General features: G+C 48.0%; 2 protein-coding genes across 12 annotated transcripts; one reads left to right on the forward strand and one right to left on the reverse strand.

Moving 5' to 3' along the window:
• Nucleotides 1-13020: 13020 nt before the first annotated feature.
• LOC100381679 (uncharacterized) lies at nt 13021-16165 on the forward strand. The gene is made up of 10 exons (NM_001361522.1): nt 13021-13552; nt 13726-13785; nt 13907-13989; nt 14185-14338; nt 14447-14576; nt 14659-14817; nt 14901-15079; nt 15313-15393; nt 15510-15662; nt 15753-16165. Exons 1-10 carry the CDS (start codon nt 13466-13468, stop codon nt 15825-15827), a joined length of 1161 nt encoding a protein of 386 aa, NP_001348451.1. The 5' UTR covers nt 13021-13465; the 3' UTR covers nt 15828-16165.
• A 135-nt stretch (nt 16166-16300) lies between these two features.
• LOC103627283 (ACT domain-containing protein ACR3) lies at nt 16301-22310 on the reverse strand. Of its 11 annotated transcripts, none has more exons than XM_008647573.4 (10): nt 22144-22310; nt 21771-21916; nt 19160-19206; nt 18848-18938; nt 18710-18755; nt 18451-18565; nt 18280-18347; nt 17452-18105; nt 17180-17281; nt 16301-17034 (listed from the first exon to the last, which is right to left on the reverse strand). In XM_008647573.4, the coding sequence occupies exons 4-10, from the start codon at nt 18904-18906 to the stop codon at nt 16696-16698; spliced, it is 1383 nt and encodes a 460-aa protein (XP_008645795.1). In that variant the 5' UTR covers nt 18907-18938; nt 19160-19206; nt 21771-21916; nt 22144-22310; the 3' UTR covers nt 16301-16695. The 11 variants fall into 11 exon arrangements, with proteins under 11 accessions (XP_008645795.1, XP_008645796.1, XP_035815092.1 ...); XM_008647574.4 differs by having other exon boundaries at nt 21771-21910; nt 22144-22297; XM_035959199.1 differs by having other exon boundaries at nt 19160-19223; nt 21771-21910; nt 22144-22297.
• Between the last annotated feature and the right edge of the window lie 879 nt (nt 22311-23189).

Below are 23189 nucleotides of genomic sequence, written 5' to 3' on the forward strand. Positions count from 1 at the left end.
TTGAGCCGATTGTACATGTGTTGTGGCTCTTCCCCTTTGCGAAGCCGGAACCGACCGAGCTCCCCCTCAATCGTTTCCCGCTTGGTGATCTTGGTGAGCTCATCACCTTCATGCGCGGTCTTGAGTAAATCCCAAATCTCCTTGGCGCTCTTCAACCCTTGTACTTTGTTATACTCCTCTCTACTTAGAGAGGCGAGGAGTATTGTTGTTGCTTGAGAGTTGAAGTGCTCGATTTGGGCCACCTCATCCTCATCATAGTCCTCATCCCCTACGGATGGTACCTGCGCGCCAAACTCAACAACATCCCATATGCTTTTGTGGAGCGAGGTTAGATGAAATCGCATTAAATCGCTCCACCTAGCGTAATCTTCACCATCAAAAGTTGGTGGTTTGCCTAATGGGACGGAAAGTAAAGGTGTATGTTTGGAAATGCGAGGGTAGCGTAGGGGGATCTTACTATACTTCTTGCGCTCTTGGCGCTTAGAAGTGACGGAGGGCGCATCGGAGTCGGAGGTCGATGTTGATGAAGTGTCGGTCTCGTAGTAGACCACCTTCCTCATCCTTTTGTGCTTGTCGCCTTTCCGATGCGGCTTGTGGGAAGAAGATTTTTCTTTCTTCTCTTTGTGGTGAGAAGAAGATTTCTTCTCCTTCCCTTTGTTGGAGGAGCTCTTCTTCTTCTCCCTCCTTTTGGTGCGGGACTCTTCCGATGAAGTGCTCCCGTGGCTTGTAGTGGGTTTTTCGCCGGTCTCCATCTCCTTCTTGGCATGATCTCCCGACATCACTTCGAGCGGTTAGGCTCTAATGAAGCACCGGCTCTGATACCAATTGATAGTCGCCTAGAGGGGGGGGTGAATAGGGCGAAACTGAAATTTACAAATATAGACACAACTACAAGCCGGGTTAGCGTTAGAAATATAAATGAGTCCGAGAGAGAGGGCGCAAAACAAATCCCAAGCGAATAAGCAAGTGATACACGGAGATTTGTTTTACCGAGGTTCGGTTCTTGCAAACCTACTCCCCGTTGAGGAGGCCACAAAGGTCGGGTCTCTTTCAACCCTTCCCTCTCTCAAACGGTCCCTCGGACCGAGTGAGCTTTCTCTTCTCAAATCAATCGGGAGCAAAACCTCCCCGCAAGGACCACCACACAATCGGTGTCTCTTGCCTTGGTTACAAGTGAGTATTGATCACAAGAAAGAATGAAAGAGAGAAAGCAATCCAAGCGCAAGAGCTCAAATGAACACGACAAATCACTCTCACTAGTCACTAGGGCTTTGTGTGGAATTGGAGAGGATTTGATCTCTTTGGTGTGTCTAGAATTGAATGCTAGAGCTCTTGTAGTAGTTGGGAAGTGAAAAACTTGGATGCAATGAATGGTGGGGTGGTTGGGGTATTTATAGCCCCAACCACCAAATGTGGCCGTTGGGAGGCTGTCTGTTCGATGGCGCACCGGACAGTCCAGTGCACACCGGACAGTCCGGTGCCCCTGCCACGTCATCACTGCCGTTGGATTCTGACCGTTGGAGCTTCTGACTTCTGGGCCCTCCTGGGTGTCCGGTGTACACCGGACATGTACTGTTTGATGTCCGGTGCACCGGTATGGGCATGTCTGACGTCTGCGCGCGCTGTGCGCGCATTAAATGCACCGCAGGGAGCCGTTGGCGCCGAAAAGAGCCGTTGCTCCGCTGGTACACCGGACAGTCCGGTGCACACCGGACAGTCCGGTGAATTTTAGCGGAGCGGCTGCCACGCGAACCCGAGGCTGGCGAGTTCCGGAGACCGCGCTTCCTTGGAGCACCGGACATGTCCGGTGCACACCGGACAGTCCGGTGAATTATAGCGCGCCGGCTTCCGAGAAATCCCGAGAGTGAAGAGTTTGAGTCTGAGTCCCCTGGTGCACCGGACAGGTACTGTTCACTGTCCGGTGGCGCACCGGACAGTCCGGTGCGCCAGACCAGGGGTGCCTTCGGTTGCCCCTTTGCTCCTTTATTGAATCCAAAACTTGGTCTTTTTATTGGCTGAGGGTGAACCTTTTACACCTGTATAATCTACACACTTTGGCAAACTAGTTAGTCCAATTATTTGTGTTGGGCAATTCAACCACCAAAATTATTTAGGAACTAGGTGTAAGCCTAATTCCCTTTCACCTTTGATCATATCTTTCATTTGCTATGACTAATGTGGTTTTCAAGTGTATTTCATGATAAGTCATAGATTGAAAGGGAAATGGAGTCTTCGGCGAAGACAAGGCTTCCACTCCACTCCATCGTATTATTTATCCTTCGTCGTCACTCCGCATCGCTCTCCACTTTGGTATAATCCTTCACTCATATATTATTTGCCAAAGGGGGAGAAAGTTTGACTAAGGGCTCTAATGACTCTGTTTTTGGTGATTCATGCCAAAGGGGGAGAGAGTATTAGCCCAAAGCAAAAGGACCGCACCACCACGCCAATTTCAAAAAAATTTAAATGTTGTTTTCAATTGGTATTGTATTTGTGATATTTCAAAAACCCTCTTGTTTTCAATTGATGTTTTTCCTCTAAGAAATTCTATCTCAATTGGTATCTAAAATATATGATCTTCTTTCAATTTGAAAAACCCTCTTAAACACTAAGAGGAGAATTTCATTAAGGGGGAGTTTTGTTGAAGTCAAAGGAAAAGCATTTGAAACAGGGGGAGAAAATTTCAAATCTTGAAAATGCTTCTTGAAATCTTATTCATTTACCTTTGACTATTTGCAAAAAGATTTTGAAAAGAATTTCCAAAAGTTTTTGCAAGAACAAAACATGTGGTGCAAGCGTGGTCCAAAATGTTAAAATGAAGAAAGCAATCCATGCATATCTTATGAAAATGTAAATTGGTTTAATTCCAAGCAACCTTTATACTTACCTTATGCAAACTAGTTCAATTCTACACTTATATATTTGCTTTGGTTTGTGTTGGCATCAATCACCAAAAAGGAGGAGATTGAAAGGGAAATAGGGTCAAACATTTTCCTAAATGATTTTGGTGGTTGAATTGCCCAACACAAACAATTGGACTAACTAGTTTGCTCGAGATAATATGTTCTACAGGTGCCAAAGGTTCACAATAAACCAATACAAAGTTAAAATAAAGGGTTCAAAAAGAAAGGAGCAAAGCAACCGAAGGTTGCCCTGGTCTGGCGCACCGGACTGTCCGGTGTGCCACCGGACAGTGTCCGGTGCACCAGGGAGATCAACTCCGAACTTGCCATCTTCGGGTTTCTGGGGAGCCACTCCGCTATAATTCACCAGACTGTCCGATGTAGCACCGGACTATCCGGTGTGCCAAGCGGAGTAACGGCTAACAGCGCCAACGGTCGTCTGCAAAAGTGTACAGTGCGTGAACAGTGCGCGGACAGCGCGCGCAGAGTCAGAGCAGGCACCAGAAGGCACACCGGACAGTGAACAGGACCTGTCCGGTGCACCACCGGACTGTCCGGTGGCCCCACCTGTCAGAGCTCCAACGGTCGAACCCTAATGGTTGGGTGACGTGGCTGGCGTACCGGACAGTGTCCGGTGGCGCACCGAACTGTCAGGTGCGCCCATCGACAGTAGCCTTCCCCAACGGCCACTTTGGTGGTTGGGGCTATAAATACCCCCCCAACCACCACACTTCAAGGCATCCAAGTTTTTCAGCCAACACATTCAATACAAGAGCTAGTGCATTCAATACAAGACACAAATAGAGTGAATCAAAATCTCTCCAAGTCCCAATTCCACTCAAAGCAATAGTGACTAGAAGAGAGAGTTTTGCCATGTTCTTTTGAGCTCTTGTGCTTGGATCACTTTTCTTCTTCCCATTTCTTGTTCCCAAGACATTTGTTATCAAAGCAAGAGACACCAATTATGTGGTGGTCCTTGTGGGGACTAAGTGTCCCAATTGATTGAGAAGAGAAGCTCACTCGGTCTAGGTGACTGTTTGAGAGAGGGAAAGGGTTGAAAGAGACCCGGTCTTTGTGACCACCTCAACGGGGAGTAGGTTTGCAAGAACCGAACCTCGGTAAAACAAATCACCGTGTCACTCTCTTTATTTGCTTGTGATTTGTTTTCGCCCTCTCTTTCGGACTAGCTTTTATTTCTAACGCTAACCCCGGCTTGTAGTTGTGCTTAAAGTTTATAAATTTCAGATATGCCTATTCACCCCCTCTAGGTGACATTCACCTCTCCCAAGTCCAAGATCACTCCAAACAATTAGTGACTAGTGAGAGAGAGAGATATTTGTGTTCATTTGAGTTCTTATCGCTTGGATCGCTTTTCTTCTTCCCCATTCTTGTTCTCAACACCTTTGTAATCAAAGCAAGAGGCACCAAGCTGTGGTGGTCCTTGTGGGGTCTAAGTGACCCAATTGATTGAGGAGAAAAGCTCACTTGGTCTAGGTGACCGTTTGAGAGAGGGAAAGGGTTGAAAGAGACCCGGTCTTTGTGACCACCTCAATGGGGAGTAGGTTTGCAAGAACCGAACCTCGGTAAAACAAATCATTGTGTCATCCGCTTTCATTTGCTTGTGATTTGTTTTCGCCCTCTCTTTCGAACTCGACATTATTTCTAACACTAACCCCAGCTTGTAGTTGTGCTTAAAGTTTGTAAATTTCAGATTTGCCTATTCACCTCCCCCCTCTAGGCGACTTTCACCCCTCACAACCGGAGGTCCTTCCCTCACGTGCTCTCCCTTACTGGTGGGCCCTAGGGGACTGGGGATCTTTTCCCCGACACATGGATCCCTTCCCACACGACGCTTGGGGTCAGGCAGGAATGTGCAGAGCATCCTCGACTAGGTCAGGGGGAAGGGTCCAAGGGACCAGACATTGGGTGTTGGTACAACCAACATCATGGGAGATGCTTTGTCCCCAACGAGGACTGAAGCCTGAGCCCACCTTCGCTAGGTCCTTGGGCCTTCGGCCGCCACATCATCCATGCACTAGTGCTGCAGCGGTATCATATGCCCTTGAATATCATGAAATACTTAGGAGAGTCAAATCTCAGCCTATGGCCTGGCGATTACCGACTTGCGTGTCAAGCTAGAGGAGCAAATCATGGCTACTTATAATCTAAAACCTTCCTTTGTACTTGGCAGACTTAGCATGCTCGTGGCTGGAAAACATGAGACCTTGATGCATCTAGAGCTGGACCGACCTTGAATACATCTTCGTCGGAAATTTCTAGGGCATGTAAGTATGCCTAGGTGACGCATGGGACCTTAAGAATTGTTGACAAAAGCTAGGGGAGACCTTGAGGGATTACATCCGAAACTTCCCGCGACAATGCAATGAGGTGACAACCCTTACCGATGCATGCGTTATTAGTGCATTCATTTTTAGGAACCACGAGTGAAACTCTAGTACACAATTTAGGGTGCAAAATCCATCATACGATGAAGGAGATATTGGATATCACAACTAACCATGTGTCAGGGTAAGATGCGGTGGGGGTGATCTTCGACCACCGCAAGCAGAAGGACAAACACAACAAAGATGATGACGACGCTGATGGGGGTGATCTTCGGCACGAAAAAAGGAAGAAGAGAGACAAGCGGTGACCCAATGATATGTTAGTAGCCACCACATGTCTGAAGGGAAGGAAACATTCAACTGAAGACGCTATCGACCACTTCGAAAAGATGCTAGAAGTCCCTTGTCTGAACAACTGCAATCTCGTTCGACACGCCTACAAAGATTGCGGGTTGCTTAGAAAGTTTCTGAGTAAGGAGACGTCGTTGGGAAAGGGTCTAAGCCCTCAAAATATGATGGTTAGGAAGAGAAATACTCCATTTCCCCCGATGAGACAGAATGCCTGCTGATTTTCGATGGATTTGACTACTACGCGTTCAGAAGACATCGAAAACTTGAGCGACGAGTATTCTAGGTTCGACAAGAAGTCCCGACTTTCCTCGACTGGTCTAACCATGCCATTACCTTCTACCGCTTTGACCATGCATCCTGAGCATGTCCCCCGACCCAGGTGGTACCCGCTCATTGTTGGTCCTATCGTCAGATCAATGACACTAATGAAGGTCCTGGCGCCATCAAGAGCAGTTGTTGGCACGGGCAGAGCAAGCGCGACCATAGCACATTAACTCTTGCAAACGTCAGTAGGGTCGACCCCTACATATGTCATCGTACCGAGTTCACTCCATGTTTGACACGAGCTAACAAACGGGCAGAAGAGACACCTGGTCAGAAGATTCGTACGACGACCGAGGAGAAGATATATGTCCATCGTTGCACTTATTGTTCTATGTAGTATATAATTAATGCTAGTTCGCTGGGGGCCACTTATCGAGGCTACTCAAAACCCTCGTACGTGCCACCCTTGGACTATAAAAGGGATGGAACTTGCGGTACAAAGGGACGTCCTCACTCAGACTCATCTTCACCAACACTCAAGCTAATAGTAATACAACTCATAGTGGATGTAGGGTATTACGCTTTGGCAGCCTGAACCACTCTAAACCTCTACATGTTTCAGTGTTCTTGCATCTCCACAGGCTAACCCTAGGCATTCCCCTCGTTCTTTGGATTATGCCCAGCGAGGCGGAGCGGCCGACCAAGTCCCTGCCGAGCAAGCCAGGGAGGCATAGTGGCCGACCAAGTCCCTGCCGAGCAAGCCAGCGAGGCGGAATGCCCGACCAAGTCCCCACCGAGCAAGCCAGCATGGCAGAGCGACCGACCAATTCCCCGTCGAGCAAGCCAGCGAGGCGGTGTGACCGACCAAGAATCCACACCTACGAGGAGGAAACCTAAGTCCAACGGTACGGGCCCGCATCTGTCGTGATAAGACACATCATCACCACGCCACGCTAGAACGTGCACACATTGCACGAGACAAACCCCGAGGGAGACCTCAACATAGAAGTCCCAACAGTAGCGCACACGTCGGTAAGCACATGACAATACGCCATACCAAACGTGAGTATCGTGAAGGGTGGGAGGAGACGCAAGGCATGCGACGGACAGGGCCACACCGCGTACAACCACATACAGGGACAAAATCGTGTGACCTGCCATGCACTGCCACCAGGCTTCAGCAACATACTCGCTACAGGAGCTAGCGTAGACAAGAGTTGTGTTATGAGTACGACCACACACAGGAAAAGGGGCCAATTCGATGGCCCAGGCGGATGAGGGATCCCCCTCTCTCTATTGTCTCGTCTCTTTTTCTTTAGCAAGGGTGGGGCCCCATTGTAAGCCTTCTCTCTTAAGATACAAAAGGGAGAAGTTCACCCTTCAGGTGGCACACAAGCACACCGGTTGTAACATGCTCCAGAGCAATACTATAATCAGCACTTCACTGAACTAGGGCACAAGCCTGAACTAGTATAATTCACCACCTCAAATCCATCACTCGAGTCCCAGCGACTAACCATTCGGAGTGAGTCCGCACAAGCATCCCCGCCGAACACAAATCTTACTGCCCCTGGTTTTCGAAACTACGACAATGTCTGCAAACTGTTTGTGGGTGTCTACATGGCAAAGGTCGATGTCACTTATTTCAATGTGGTCTCTTAGGAAATGGAAGTATACATCAATGTGTTTAGTTTTGGGGTGGAGTGCATGATTCTTCGCCACACTAATCGCACTAGTGTATCCCAAAGGAGTGGAACTCTCTCAAAGCTCAAACCAAAGTCCCTCAAAGGTGTCTATCATCCATAGGAACTAGGACCAACATCGAGCAGCAACAACATATTCAGATTCCATTATAGATTGGGCTAAAATAGAGTGTTTGCGAGAGGACCAAGACACAGTACATACATGTGGCTTCGGTCAAAAACAACGGTTTGATCTCTTTGTATACTCAACTTCGATCAAACTCGACTGTTACAAGTTTAAAATTTAAATTGTTCACTTCACAACGTCTAACTCCAAAGCTAGGGGACAATGTTTTACCTTCGTTCAAAATCATAATTTCACAGGATTTAGACTTTTGGAGCAGTTCTTCGCCTACGAGGGACTGTTGTTGGAGATTTAACCTTAGAAAAAGAGTCTGCAAAGAATAATTATCTTCTCTTTTCTTGATATATGTTTTCATGATTATCTTTGCTTTGGAGAAAATTAAATATCATGATGAAGACTAATGGTTCAGTTTATTTGAATGGAAAGACTCAAAGTGGAGACTTAAGTTATTTCTTCATGTTCATCAGTGGTCGAGCGAAATCACAATACACGCTTCGCTAAAGATGAAGTGACGAAGTCGGAACTGAATGATACCGATCGATTCACCCATGACGCTAAGCCCCTCTGATGAAGACTCTTTATCGACAATCAAGTGAAGCCACAAGACATCGGAACTGGATAAAATCAAAATAGCCCACGAATGTAAAGCCCCTTTGACAAAAAGCAACGACTGCTATGCAAGCAGTCCTTCTTTGCAAGCGTGCAAGCAAACCATCTGGTCCATTAGATTACGATTCAACCACAGATACAAACATGGTTTGTTAGGGGTTTTTTATAAAGATTATTGAGCTGGTGGTGGAAGGGTTTAAGTGTTAAATGTGACCTACGGTTAGATCAAGATCTAATGGACCAGATGGTTTGCTTGCACGTTTGCAAAGAAGGACTGCTTACATAGCAGTCGTTGCCTTGACAAAAACAACATGTGAATGAAGCCACAACATATATTTGGGAAAAAAGACTGTATAAATGAACACTTTTTAAGCAAATGGTCCACAAGTATTTTAGACTTTATATAATTAATAAAGACGATGTTCCGTATAAAAGCTTTCGTAATATATACTGTTCATTCATATAAGAGAGACTTAGGGGTGTTTGTTTGGGGTTACAATCTGTTCAGATTATATAATTTAAATTATATAATCTGAACCAATGTTTACAAGTCGGGCGACCAGCTGGTCGAGTAAGAGGGGCGACCAGGCGACTAATCGTGATTAGGGCGACGATTAGTCGACCTAATCAGTCCTGGTTGACCTCTGGTCGTCCGTTAGTCGTCCTATAGATTTAAGGACATATGTATATGTATATAACTATATATTAACTATATAAACACTGCATTTCTGCAATAATATAGGCATAATTAGTAGTAGACTAGCAGTAATTCAGTAAAAGTGTAAAACTGAATCCATCCAAAGTCCAAAGTCTAAACTGAAAGTAATATTGGCATAATTACTTGCAGTAATTCAGTAAAAAGTACTGCATAGTCTGCATTACCTGCTAGCTGCTACCTAGAGCAAATCAGCATCCAAACAAAATGCATCAGCAGTAGCACCATCTTCGTCCATGTATCCAGTTGCTTCTTGGGTTTGTTGTTGTTCTGCTTGTGCTGCAGCAACATCATCTTCTTGATCATCATTATCCTCTTCTCCAATATCTTGAGCTGTTGTATTTATTGAACACTTCCTTATCCTAACATATGTTCGTTGAGGCTGAGAAGACGAACCAGCACCTGCAGCAGCTATTCTTGGCAAGTTTCTGCCTCGAAGAGCTTGAGTTGCTCCTAATGCCTCATCCACATCATGCCATATGTTGTTGTCACCATCATCTTCATTTTCTTCAACCCCATTCATTTTCCCACATGAACTCTTCAAGCACCAGTGGGTTGCTTCTTTTTCCTTTGGATCCTAGCTCTCTTAGTGTTTGAAACCTATTTTCCATCTTCCTTTTGTAACTGACATATACCAATTTATTAAGCCTCTGGTGTTCTAGTCGGTTCCTCTTTTTTGTATGGATCTGAAAATGCACAATTGCAAGACATCAGATTCAGCAAATAAAGGGCTGACCCATACAACCACTCAAACAAGTGAACAAGAACAACAATACTTACTGCTGCAAAATCTGACCAATTTCTCTCATAACCTGAAGCTGCACAACATAGGCTTATAACCCTTTTTGCTAAGCTTTGTAGTTCATATGCCAGTCCTCCATATGCACCCCACCATAGGACTATTATAGTTATACAAAAAATAGATCAGTTCTAGTGCCAAACAGTTCTAGTGCCAAACAAACTAACTAATGCTGCAATAGTAAAACTTACTAGGACTTTTCTCTCTCTTTCTCTTATTGCTCCAGCCTTTGAAAAGCATTCCCCTTCCGATATTTCGTAGTCATCTACTTGTTTACTTATTTTTGTTTGCTCATCCTCATCACTGATCATTTTCCACAAAACATCATTGAACATAGCTCTAAGTCTTGCATCTTGCCTCCTGTCTTTAGCCCTTAAGGTAAAGAATTTACCTGGATTCAAATAAAGGGCTACCCCATATAATTTTTGCTCCATTTGAGTATCCCACCTCTTCTCAAAGCATGAGATTACTTCAGCAAGTAATTGTGGCTTCTCTTTCAAAGACTCCTGTATGGTAGCTTTTGCTTTGTCCATAGCTGCCATTATCTCTGGAGCTGCTCGCGTCTCATCACCGTCAGCAATCCTTAGAGCAATGAGTAGTGGCTGTGAAGCTCGAAGTCAATTTTCAAGAGTTTGCCAAAATGATACTGAAAGGACAACATTTTCAGCTTGTTCACCTTCTTTAACTAGGGAAAATTTAGACCTGTTCCATTCATCACTAACAAACAAGCCATGTAATTTACTCTTATGCTTATACATGCTTGCCAAAGTCAAGAATGATGTTGCAAATCGAGTCACACCTGGCCTAAGAAGGTCCCCACATAGTTTTTCTCTCATTAGGTTGTGAAGTCGCCCATGCTTGTACAGGAACCTCGAAACCTTCTTGGCCATGTTGATGCAAGTGTTGAACTCCTTGATCTTGCCAATATCCTCCAACAACAAATCCAAGCAATGCGCAGCACAAGGAGTCCAAAATAGATGGGGTATTCTGTCCATAAGGATCCTCCCCGCTGCTTTGAAATTGGCTCCATTATCAGTGATCACCTGGACCACATGTTCTTTCCCCACCTTCATTATTTGCTTCTCCAATAGATCTGCCAACATATTGGCATTTGCTATCTAACTTGATGCATCGACAGAACCTAAGAAGTAGGTCCCCGCTGGACTGTTGGCAAGGAAGTTGATCAAATGTCGTTGTCGTATGTCAGTCCACCCATCTGACATAATTGAGCAACCATATTCCTTCCAAGCCTCTTCGTGCTTAGCTCTCAATGTTGATGTTCTCTTCACTGCCCTTTCAAGCCAAGGTACCCTTGCCTCATAGTATGATGGGCCACGATATCCAGGACCGTACTGACCAATGGACTCCATCATAATCTGCCAGCTTCTTGAATTAACGACATTCAATGGAATCTTGTTCTCATATAGAAAATCAGCTACATGGTCGTCAACAATTTGCTTTGCTTCTATTCCTTTCTTTGTGCAATGCTCAAGAGTGGTCTGAGAAGTTTTATTTTTATGTCTCTCTGCTACAACTTTCTCTGGAGTCTTGCAAAGCATGGCACTCACTGATTTGCTTGCCTTCTGTGTATTTGGTTTTATAGGAGCTGCTACAACAAATGAAGACATGGAAGCTTAAGCAATTTGCTTTTTTGCTTGCTTGGTTTTTGTCCCAGAACTTGGTAGGGGACCTACATCAATCTGCTCCCCTTCCTCTTCACCTTCATCACCATCCGCAGTAATCACAACCCTCATGTTCCTTCTCAGATAGGTGTGCATCTCCTTTGAAACCACTTCTAGTACTCTAGCACACTTCATGGTGTCACCAAACCCACCGGCTAGATGCTGCTTAAACCTCTTGATTCCAGATGGCACAATCTTCTTACAGAAGACGCACTGAACAAAATCCTTCTTTATTGTGTCTGGCCACCATCCAAACTGCCATCCTGGGTCCTGTGACCTTGTCTTTCTCTTGGGGTCATTTGCTTGTGCACTAAGCTCAGGAGGGAGTGCTGCAATTGCCTTTTTAGCAAGGGTTTTACAATCTGCAGCAGCTGATAAAGCAGACGCAGGACTAGTGCTATCTGCATTTGAGGCCACATGAGGAACAGAAGCACTTTGACTTACACTGCCAGCCATATTTGACTCAGAGAATAAGACCTCAATGTTATTAGCACGTCCACAACCACCGTTAAAAATCTGAACAGACAACACAAACACACAAACAGAGATGCACGGTTACTACTGGGTATTGGGCTACTGCCTACTTGGAGATACCAGATGACTGCTATCTTCCGGGCGCTGCAGAGGTAATAGAGGGAAAGGGAAGGGAGACTGGGAGATAATCAGAGAAGGGAGAGCAACTGCTACCTTCAGATGACGAGCTCATCTTCAATTCTTGACTAGTTGAGTAGCTGACAGACGCCGGAGCACTGGAGTACTGGACGCCGCTGGACGGCTGGAGCACTTGGAGGCTGGAGCAGAGACGTCGGCAAGGACAAAGGAGAGGAGTATGGTTTTTTGCGGCTGGGAGGGGTTTTGAAGGGGCGGGCTACTGTAGATGGGCCAAAAACCAGAGTGAAGCCCAGTACCAAAACTGCAACGACAAAAAACGACCAGAAAGTGTTCGACTAGATGACTAATTGCCCAGGTCGACGACTAGTCAGACGACTAGGACGACTAGAAACCTTAATCGCGTCGTCTTCCTAATCGCCCTCTTTCAGGCGACCAGTCCCACTAATCGCGATTAAGTTGGACGACTTGTAAACACTGATCTGAACAGATTGTAACCCCAAACAAACACACCCTTGATTAAGCTTATTCTATCAAATTTTGTCTTTGAGTACCCAATAGGTGGCACCTCCTATCTGAAAGTCTTAAATAAACTGATAAGAAATTAAATTGATAAGTTAACAGGATATTTGATCACTCTTGGCACAGCGCAGGCAATGCGGCGACCATAAGCCATAATCATACACCCCATTCGTAGCACCTGTTAGCTGACACTAGAGCATGGAGACAGAAGTGAAAGACCAAAACTTAACAAATAATTTTCGGAGAAAGATGTTCTGCCAAATAATAAAAAAAGGAAATAAAAAAAAGAAAGGTGGAGTAAACAACAGGAAAAGATATCGATTGATTGTGAATCAAAGCAGACGAGAAAAAAATGGATGGGAAAAAAGTAGCTGTAGTGGTAATCATTTGATCTTGAATTCTTGATCCACTATTTCGAGGAGAAAGAGGGAGAGAGATGACTAGCTGTAGTTGAAGCCTTGCAGGTCCACCGTCACCTCGCGCCGCCCGGCGAGTCGCAGGCATTTGTTTAAGGGAAGGGATTCTCTTCCGCCGCGGCTGCCTCTGCCTGGCTGGCTGCGTCGCCACACCCCGCGCACATCGCGCTGCCCAGCTCTGCTGCTGCTGCCGCTGCGTGCGCATCACTGGAAAGATGGGCCTGTGGGGACGGGCTCCTTCTTTCCTTCACCGCGCCATGAATGATGCGCCTTTTCTCTGCTGCTTTGCTTCCATCTGGCTCAGCTCTGTGCCTCTGTCGCCCTTCTCCTTCCTCTCGGTGTCCCCTCTGTCGGTCCATGCTCGTCTGCTGGCTCCTGCTTGTTGCTTAGGCGTTCTTGGTCAGGTGAGCAGCACTGGCGGCGATGGCGAAGGAGACGGAGTACTACGACGTTCTCGGCGTCTGCCCCGCCGCATCCGACGAAGAGATCCGCAAGGCCTACTACATCAAGGTCCGCCTAACGTTCTGCCCCCGTGCGGCCGTGCCCCATCTTTCTTGCTCTTTGCTGCTTCCGCTTAGTTTCTCGGTTCTAACTCCAAAAACAGCAAATGCCTTTTGCTTCCTGTTTATTTGGGAAAGTACAGCTTCAAGTGTTGTTAAGGGTTATTCCGTTTCTTTGTTCAGGCGAGACAGGTGCATCCTGACAAGAATCCCAACGACCCACACGCGGCCGAGAACTTCCAGGTTCTCATTGCAGTTTGATTCGATACATATTCTTGTTGGATCGCGACTTGATTCAGTGGTATAGATGTATGATGTGCTGAGATTCCCCCCCCCCCCCCCCCCCCCTGTGGATGACTCCCAGGCTCTTGGAGAGGCTTACCAGGTGCTGAGTGACCCTCTGCAGAGGAAGGCCTATGACGGCTATGGCAAGAACAGCGTATCTAGGTAGGTACCTAGTTGACATGATGCAATTTTCCAAGAACAAAAATAAAAATGAGATGATGATATAACTCAGCAGCAATCGGTACTTTAAAATTCTTATATACTTACTACTAGTATATAAGAATTTTAAAGTACCAATCTTGAGAAGGTGGTCATGTTATGTTGGACCAATCTTGATTGTCCATTTTTTTCCCTCAGGGAGAACATACTGGATGGTACTGTGGTGTTTACCCTTCTTTTCGGGAGCGAGCTGTTCGAGGACTACATTGGCCATCTTGCAATGGCAACAATGGCTTCCTCCGAGTTGACAAGCGATAACGACACCCCCGAAAAGCTTCAGGATAGGCTCAAGGTTAGCTGACCTGAGTAAAAACAGTACCTCTATCTGTACTAATGATACTGTAGCACTTCAGATTTTTGATGTGATGCTGTTGGTTTCACTCTATTTTATGTGACCAAGAATGTACAAAGGGAAAGAGAAGAAAAGCTAGCTAGATTCCTCAAGGAATTCCTCTCTCAGTATGTTCGTGGAGACAAAGAAGGATTTGCTAATCGTGCCGAAGCTGAGGCAAAGAAGCTCTCATGCACTTGTCAGTCTTCTGATCCCAGTAAACGATTTTTTATTTATATATGTTCTGTCACATTCAACTCATCTTGAATGTCCATTCGCAGCATCTGGGTTGGATATTCTTCGCACCATTGGATATGTCTATTCTCGACAGGCAGCAAAGGAGCTTGGCAAGAAGGCCATGTACCTAGGAGTGCCATTCGTAGCCGAGTGGGTCAGGAACAAGGGTCATCTGTGGAAGTCACAGATCACCGCAGCGAAAGGTGAACTTTTTTTGGTCTCATAGCATGTTGTGCTATGATGATTAAAATTGCTGACTGATGAGGGGGTAAAAGGAGAAATGCAGGGGCCTTGCAGCTGTTGCAGTTGCAAGAGGAGGCCTGCCGGCAGAGTAGCAAGGATGGCAATGCCACCGAGCAGGATGTCGACTTGCAGATGAGGATGAACAAGGACCTGATGATGAGCTCACTGTGGAAGCTGAATGTTGTGGATATTGAAATGACTCTGTTGCATGTTTGTGAAATGGTACGTGTCTCGAGGTATCTAATTTATATACGGTATGATAAGTATGAGCAGTATGTGTTCTTGGCTTTTCTTTGACAGCCGATGGCTGGAACTTCGTAATAACCGGAATAAAATCCCTTCATTTAAAAAAAGCGCCTCTACTGGATTACGAGTAGTCTCTTATTCCAGGTTTATCTGATCAAATTATCAGCACATGAAGGCTTATTTGTTTTGACAAGTTTTTTTTTCTTTAGGTGCTGTCTGAAAACAATGTCAAGAAAGATGATCTGAAGGCCCGAGCAACGGCCTTGAAATTTCTTGGGAAAATATTTATGGTACAGTGGTTGCCCATTCCTTTAAGCAATTTCTATAGCTACATGTGCTACATCGACAGTCAATCCGGTAACTGACATTTACATATTCAATACTTTGTCAATGAAAACATGTATAGAGGGAAAAGGAGGCATTGCCAGGGCCAGCACCAGCGCCAGGTCCATCAGGACCGTCGAAACGAACGGTTCTTGACGACGACAGCAGCTCAGATGACAGTTCAGATGATGACCTGACTCGGACAGCGCCATACCGGACTCCTGCATTTACCCAGGCAATTGTCCAGCCACCATGCGTATCTGTATATATCGATGATTTTATGTGTCGAAATATTCAGTAAGAAGTCTGTATGTTTGTGGTGCAGGGAATCGGCAGGCTGTTCCGATGCTTATGCAATCCGGCTTATGATGTTGATGATGATTTTGAGCCCCACAAATGAGTCCTAAAGAGGAAGGTACCAATACCAATGGATTTTCCAAAGGTTGGTGACTTTTGTCAAGCGTATGATTCAGAACAGTGTGAATTCGGATCATACGTTGTGATCCTTTGCTTGCCTTGAGGATACACGTGTAGATGCTATTTCATCTCTGGTGACCAGACCAACAGCTCAGAGATCCTCATTTTTTTCCTCCCATGAACAGTAGACCTCCTCTCCGCTTTTTTTAATAAATAGATCCAACTGAATCTTGTTGAGCTTATGTAATCGCTTGCTATTGTTGTTGTCAAAAACACAAAGAAGTGAAAGAACAAGTGCCTGTAAAAATCCATTTCTGATCCTGAATCGGGAATTCAGTGTGATGAACATCAACTTTTTGATCCTGTTGCCGGCGTATTGCCTGCATTCTGTCTGCAAATAGTTTGCAAGTTCATACACGGCTGCCCCTTTTGTCAGAATATACGGAGAATAGTTGCTTGCTCTCATTACTAAGACTTTTTAGCATTAGCCATTAGAGAATGGTTGGATGAAGTTACAAGTCATGCAGTGACGCAGAGGCAAATGCTGGAATGTTGTGTGGGGCTGAACAATCAGAGACAGTTTCGACAGATGACAGGATCGATGTTTTTTTTTTAAATTCTGCGCAGATGGGATAAACCCTTACCTTAACAAGCAGTCCGCAGCCTGCATTCCACAGAACTACCATTCTTCTGGTAGAGGCTCCTTATGAACTGTACAACAACCACAGCTGCCACATAGAGATACAGTTGCTCCCTGTTTCTCTCCCCCGCCCACCCCCGCTAGTCCACTACCCTAGTTCTGAGTTCATTTCTTCTACACACAGCTGGAGTTCGAATCGCCTGACCAGTTGTCAGGCCCGGAGCTTCGCGAAGAGGCTGCCGAAGGAGAAGAAGCTGCTCCTGACCATGCTGCCGGAGCTTGGCTCCGCCGCTTTGGCCACCGCAGCAGGCACGCCCACGCTCTTGACGTTGAGCATGGCGGTCTGGCCAAACTGGCCCCTGAGCCCCTCGACGGTCTTCATGTCCACTGGCTGGCCCGAGGGGTTCCGGACGTAGAAGACGTTTGTGGCCTGCCCGCCCGCCGTCGTCACGTCGGCGCGGCTCACCGTGAGCCCGTGCTCCCGGAGCACCCTCGTCACGTCCGACAGCAAGCCCACCCGGTCCCGGCCGCACACCTCCAGCGTGAATCCCTGCACGAAACGTACGGCCCACGTCGCCGGCGTGAGCATGCATGCAACAGAATGTGTTCCGGTAGAAGCAGAAATGCAGAATCCTCTGGTCAGGAGACAGAGGATCACAGGAGTACGCGAGCCACCGAGTTCTGTACGTACGTACCTCGGATACTCTTCTGGAGATGGCTGCTTCCAGGCACCTGATCACCTTCTCTGCTTCGTCTTTCAGAAGCGTTTTGCCGTCCTTGCGGCGGATGTACAGCTCCTGGAACAAGAACAATGGAAGGAAGCTTCACGACCCTGCATGCTGCTTGCATTTGCATTTGCATTGCATTGTCTGAACTCTGAATCTCTGATACGCGCGTGATGTGATCATGTGAACAGCATCAGGCACTGATTGAGCCTCTATCTCCCTATATACGTGTGTACACGTACCTGGATGCCGTAGTTGGCTTCGGACGACACGGCGGCATGGAACACGACGTACTCCATGTCCGTGAGCGTGCACACGATGTCGAACAGCAGCTTGGACCGGTCCTTGCACTTGACGTTCACCACGGAGTAGGACTTCTCCTCGCAGTGCTCCACCGTCACGGCCGGCCGGTCGCCCTCGCCGCCGGCCGCCGCGTGCGCGCCGTCGCCGTGGACGGCGTCCACGTCGGCGTGCATGAGCTGGTGCAGCCGCCGGTCCACGTGGTGCGGCGTCGAAGAGGCGGCCGCGAAGTTGGCGTGCGCGCCGCTGCCGTCGTCGTCGTCCCCCGCGCCGCCGCCGCCGCCGTACCCGCGGAGCACGTGGCGCAGCCGGTCCTCGACCCGGGCCACGCGGTCCGGGTCGTCGATGGCCTGCCCCGTGGCCACGTCGTTCACGTACACGACGCAGGCCACGCGCATGCGGTGCGTCCACACCTCGGCGGCCAGCACGTTGCACTGGAGGTCGGCGAGGACCGCGAAGATCTCCGAGAGGAGGCCCCTCCTGTCGGGCCCCTTGAGCTCGATGGCGGTGTGGTCGCCGATGGAGTGCAGCCCCACCGACCTCCCCGCTGAGTTGCTGCCCTTTGCGCCCAGCAAATTGCTCTCCGGACCTAAAGCCTGCGTGACCCACCAAGAAATTAAAGAATGTGACAGTTTCGAGTTCATTACTTAGGCGTTGCTAAATAAAATCCATACTATATATATATATATATATATATATATATATATAGTTAGCTTAAACTTTCAACGCTACATAACAAACAAACAAAAATCGTTCTAGAGTTTGCCAACCTTCTCAATGTACTTGATGGTCTTGTCATCAGTGATCTTCTGCCCTTGCTTATCAACGACATGGAACACTGCATCAAGTTGAAACACATGGTATGAATATGATTCCAGCTGGACTACATATACAGTAGAACGGGAGGCAGTGTAGTAGCGTATCTATGCATCTGTTCTTACCATCCATGAACCACCCACCATCAGAGGTGATGTAGGCTTTGAAGATGTGAAGGTCCAGATCGCTCAGGACCTGCAGCACCTCCAGCAGAATGCCATTCTTGTTCATGCTGTCAACCTGCATTTCGGTGGCAAGCCCAAGATGAGACGAGATGGTTCTCGATCGGGAACGTTACTGCTCCTCTGTAAATAATCCACCACTGGAGCTACTGAGCTAGCTTAGCCTTAGAGGAGGAGGTCACTGGCAGTGCCTAGCTCTTACCTTCACCAAGGTGCAGTCGCTGCATGTGGTGTTGTCGATGCAAACCCTGCGAAGTCATCACTGTCTGTAAGCACATGAGGTAGCAGAGGTTCCACATGAATCACCGAAAGATTTGGACAGGAGTCCAGTGTGCGAGACCTTGGGGGGTTGATGCGCTGGTTGAAGTTCTCGTACTCCGGATCAAAGTAGGGCAGCATCTTCGGACGGAGCCCGTGCGCGGATCCTTCCACTGAAACCAACAGATTTATGAGCAAAATTAATATCGCCGTCAACATCGTGTAGCGTAGGAATGCCATGAATTCGATCACGCATGACATATAATCCCCAGTCATAGGGAGCAGAGGCTCCGATATAATGATTCGACGACGACAGAGGAGCTAGCTAAGCTAGCGATCATGAATTCGTCGGTAAAGAAGGGTGTGGTCGTTGTGGAGGAGAGAACAGACATACCTTTCACTAGATTCTTCTTTCACCCTGAGCTCTGCGCCTCAGATAACCTAGAAAAAGGCATTAGCTGTTGCCGATCAGTCTATGAGGCAGGCAGCAAGGACGTCTGATGAGGAACGCACGAAATGAATCTGCTGCACTTAGAATTCAGATGCGCAGAACTGCAGAGAGGGGGGGGGGGGGGGGGGGGGGGGGGGGGAGGGGCTTGCATGCACATCGCAGGTAGGCGTGGAGCGAACCGGGGCCTATAGCTAGCTATAACAAGCTAGGCCACTCACCGGCAGGCGGCAGGCATCACGTACGTTCGCCTCAGACCGCACAACAGCAAAAGCCACCCTGTTGGGCTCCGGCGAATCGGCGACGAACAAAGTGGCGGCGACCTAGAGCAATAGCAGTACTACATACACACACGCGCGCGTGTCGGCATGTGGCTGCGAGTTGTGATTGATGGGTTCAGAGCAGGGAGACGAACAAAGGCAGGAACAGGTGCAAACAGAGGCAGCAGGGCAAATGGGCGGATGCATGAATGATTGCCCGTCCGGAATAATCCAGTCCGGCGGCGGGAGGAGAGCAATCCGCGACGGGCTGTGCTGTGCTGGTGCTGGTGCAGGTGCGGTGGGGGTCGATCTGCAGTGCAATAGAATGTATAATAGCAACAGTAACAGGCACTGAGGAATCAGGAACCACGTCACGGTGACTGGACGCCCGATAGAAAAAGAAGCGCAGAAATGCCTTAGGCCGCGCAAATGACAAGCGCTTTAGTCCCGCCGTCGGATTCCCGCCAAAAGTGCGATCCGCCGAGGCAACTTGGCTTAATTAATTGGGCTCTACCCCGTTACTGGCCAAAATGGATACTCCATCGTCCAATTCCTTATTTAAGAGGTCGCGAAGTTATGTCTTAAGCTAGTCAAATGTTTTAACTTTAACCGTTAATAAGAAAATGATCACAAAATATTGTCTAAATAAAAATGAAACTATTAGACAGATCTAGCGAGTACTACTGTAGTAAGGAGGCTACTTGACGTGTCTTTTTTTAAAATAAAAAGAAAAGGAGGAAAAAAAACTTTTTTGTTAATATAATAGGAAAAGAAGAAGAAGGAGGAGGGAGGAGGAGGAGAAAGACGCATCGTCACTCGAGTCTATATATGATCTCGTTCGACGGCCAAATAGCCAAATTGTTGGCAAAAGTGCTATATGCATATAAATGTTCGGCTGACGTACCTTCGTCACAGCTATTAGGTATACATATATTATTATGGTAGCCGCAGCTGATGAAGTCATCGAGCAAGCTAGCTAGAAGGAAAGTGTGGTCAAAGCTATGAGCTAGCTAGAACGGTGCCGCCATGACCACAGGGTTAGTCAGTCAGGACTCAGGACGGGCTATGGAATGGAAGCAAGGAGCCGGCAGGAACGAGGAAGGAAGGCAAAATGCAAGCGCGCGCATGCATGGGAGCTTTGAGCATTCGGATAAACAAGATATACGTAGTTATTTTAGAAATGGAGGGAGCACGTGTTGACAGAAGACGGATAGGGCCCGGAGCCGGTAGCCCAAAATGGCCGATGATGGTGAGTGAAGGGCAGTCGCTATAGCAAGTCGTCGTCACGTTTTGCTTTCTTCCCGTTCCACGTCACATGCCCAACAGCGACCAGCACCAGCAGCAGCCGCCGCCGCCCGCCTGCCTGTCTTCACGTCACATGGGTCATATGGGTGGAGAAATGGTTGGCTTGTGCATGTCGGTGGCAGAGGCAGTGCAGTGGCAGTGGGGCTGGCATCGGCCGCGTGCTCGCGTCCACACGCGAACGTGGCCCGCTGGCTGCCGGCAAGGGCGCACGGCACGGTACGTCTGGGCCCTGGCCCTGGGGCCCGCGAGCCCACGAGCCACGCCGAATTTTTCCCCCAGGTATATGTATATGAATGAAAAACCGAAAGGCTCGCCGCTTTCTGCAGTCGGAAGCAAACGCCAATATTGCGTACTGGGGAACCTACGAAGCTTCCTACGCGCAGCAAAACTAATCTACAGTACGGAAACCGAAGCTCGAAAAAAGGGAGCAACAGCGGTCAACGACAAGCACTAAAAAAAATTACTACCAACCTTGAGAGGTCGTCAGGCGGGCCGGCCCGCACGGGGGGGACCGCCGACCGCCGGGACCCCCCATCGATCTCGTGATCGGCGACACCGATCCGATCATCGGCACTAGCACTGTATACTAGACAGACGATAGAGAGGAACACGCACGGCACAGCAGTGTCGCCGCAACACGAGGTTCCGAAAGGGACACACGGACACGGTCCGTTAGCCAGGAGGAGGCGCTCATGGCTGACTGGGGGGCGGGGCCGGGGCTGCCTCGTTGGTCAGCCCAGCCGTCACTCGATCGACAACACCCGCGCCAGGGGAATGACACCTCGGCTGCAGCCTACGGCGGACGGCGCCGGTGGAATCGATCGCGGTCTAGCTATGTGTACAGTGTGTCTACAACTTTACATCACCACGATCGGTAGCTAGCGTCCGCTTCGATTCGAAGCGGAGGTGCTGGTGAGTGAGTGAGTGAGCGACTGAGTGGACTGAGGAACAGACGGCGGCGAGGTTAAAGAGCGAGCTGCTGCTGCTGTTACCTCGTGTCGTCTCGTCTGCCCGATCCTTTGCGGCGGCGCCGGCGCCGGCGCTTCCGATCGATCGACCGCCTTCCTTCCTCCTTCCTCCTCCCTCTGCCGGAATCCTGCTTCTGCTTGCTTGCTTGCTCGGTTCCGATGCCCTGTTCCTACATCGCACGAGCACAAAGGTGGGTGGGACTGGGACTGGGACAGAGCCAGTGAACACAAGGGCCGGGGTGGAAGAATCAAATCGAGAAAAGGAACGGCAGAGGGGAGGGATATATGGATGATCGGATGGAAGGAGGGAGAGAGAGGGGGCCATATCCTCGCCTCGCTCCTAGTACTCCTATCGAGCGAGCGAGAGAGAGAGGACAGAGAGGGCCAGATGACTCACCAGTCACCAGCTCTCCGTGTGCCCACCACTTGATGCCGCTATAGCTTATGCCATGCCACACACCGTCTGTCCTCCCCCTCCTCTAGGGGCTGTTATATTATATAGGCTATGTAAAATGCTAGGTGTCACAAAACGATTTCAACCAAGGTTGGTTGGACACCTTTCTCCCCCCTCCCCCCCAACCCCACACACACTCAAGTCTACATGGAAGAAACAACCTTCACCCCCTGGCATCGGTGTCGCAAGCGCGAATAAAACCACGCGCGATCAAAGCTGTATTAAGCGACGCGCGACAATCGATGCCAGGTAACAGTGCCGCGGCACAGCAATGATGTTGGTCGATGATGTTCCAACTAAGCATGACGTGGTCCTCATCCCGGCATCCTATATTACGTGTGAACCCGCGAGATCTATGTACGTGTGAACACATGTGAGATCTCTCTAGCAAACGTGCTTTTCTCTCGTTCTCGGCGGCTTAGGACACAAACAAAATTTGGCGCGCGCATTCGAAAAAGATCCACGGGGTACGTGAAGGGTCGGACTCTTGCATGTGTATATTACGTAACGTAAGACCTCTCCCGCCAAAAAAAAACACACGTCATCATCATCTACGGCTACATGACAAGCGAGAGAATGACGTAGTGTATAAGTCAACCCCCATCAGAAAACCGCGTTGTGATAGTTCATCGCGTCTTGTCGCTGTGTAACTTACCAAGTACAGTCACACGTGCACTAGTCGTTTGACCTTAGTGGCATAGCACGCCAAATTAGCGAGGGTTGCTAGCATAGCCTATCAAAATGGTCAGGGTGTTGGCATAGCCAATTTTTTTTCTTTTTTTTCTTTATATTTTTGTCTTATTTGTGATGTAGAAGCTATTAGGAAATATCAAGTTGGTCACCCCTAGTATTTAGGAATTTCTACTTCTATAAAGAACCTACTAGCATTCGTGGTACGTCATGTGCAATAAATGATTTACAAACTTCCAAATATATAAAGAGGTTATATATAGGTGTAATTTGAATTTTTTTCCATAATACTTTCTGTT

Source organism: Zea mays, chromosome 5, assembly GCF_902167145.1.
Source record: "Zea mays cultivar B73 chromosome 5, Zm-B73-REFERENCE-NAM-5.0, whole genome shotgun sequence".
NCBI classification, from domain to species: Eukaryota; Viridiplantae; Streptophyta; class Magnoliopsida; order Poales; family Poaceae; genus Zea; species Zea mays.

What these genes read in the sequence shown, in the direction of transcription:
- LOC100381679 (NM_001361522.1), top strand. Translation starts at nt 13,466, where the DNA reads ATGGCGAAGGAGACGGAGTACTACGACGTTCTCGGCGTCTGCCCCGCC. An exon ending in ACGCGGCCGAGAACTTCCAG is followed by an intron (nt 13,786 to 13,906) that starts GTTCTCATTGCA and finishes GATGACTCCCAG; the next exon opens with GCTCTTGGAGAGGCTTACCA. An exon ending in TGTTGCATGTTTGTGAAATG is followed by an intron (nt 15,080 to 15,312) that starts GTACGTGTCTCG and finishes TTTTTTCTTTAG; the next exon opens with GTGCTGTCTGAAAACAATGT.
- LOC103627283 (XM_008647572.4), bottom strand. Translation starts at nt 22,071, where the DNA reads ATGGCCCCCTCTCTCTCCCTCCTTCCATCCGATCATCCATATATCCCT. An exon ending in GGCAGACGAGACGACACGAG is followed by an intron (nt 18,939 to 21,770) that starts GTAACAGCAGCA and finishes TGTTGGTTTCAG; the next exon opens with TGGAAGGATCCGCGCACGGG. An exon ending in AAGCCAACTACGGCATCCAG is followed by an intron (nt 17,282 to 17,451) that starts GTACGTGTACAC and finishes TTCTTGTTCCAG; the next exon opens with GAGCTGTACATCCGCCGCAA.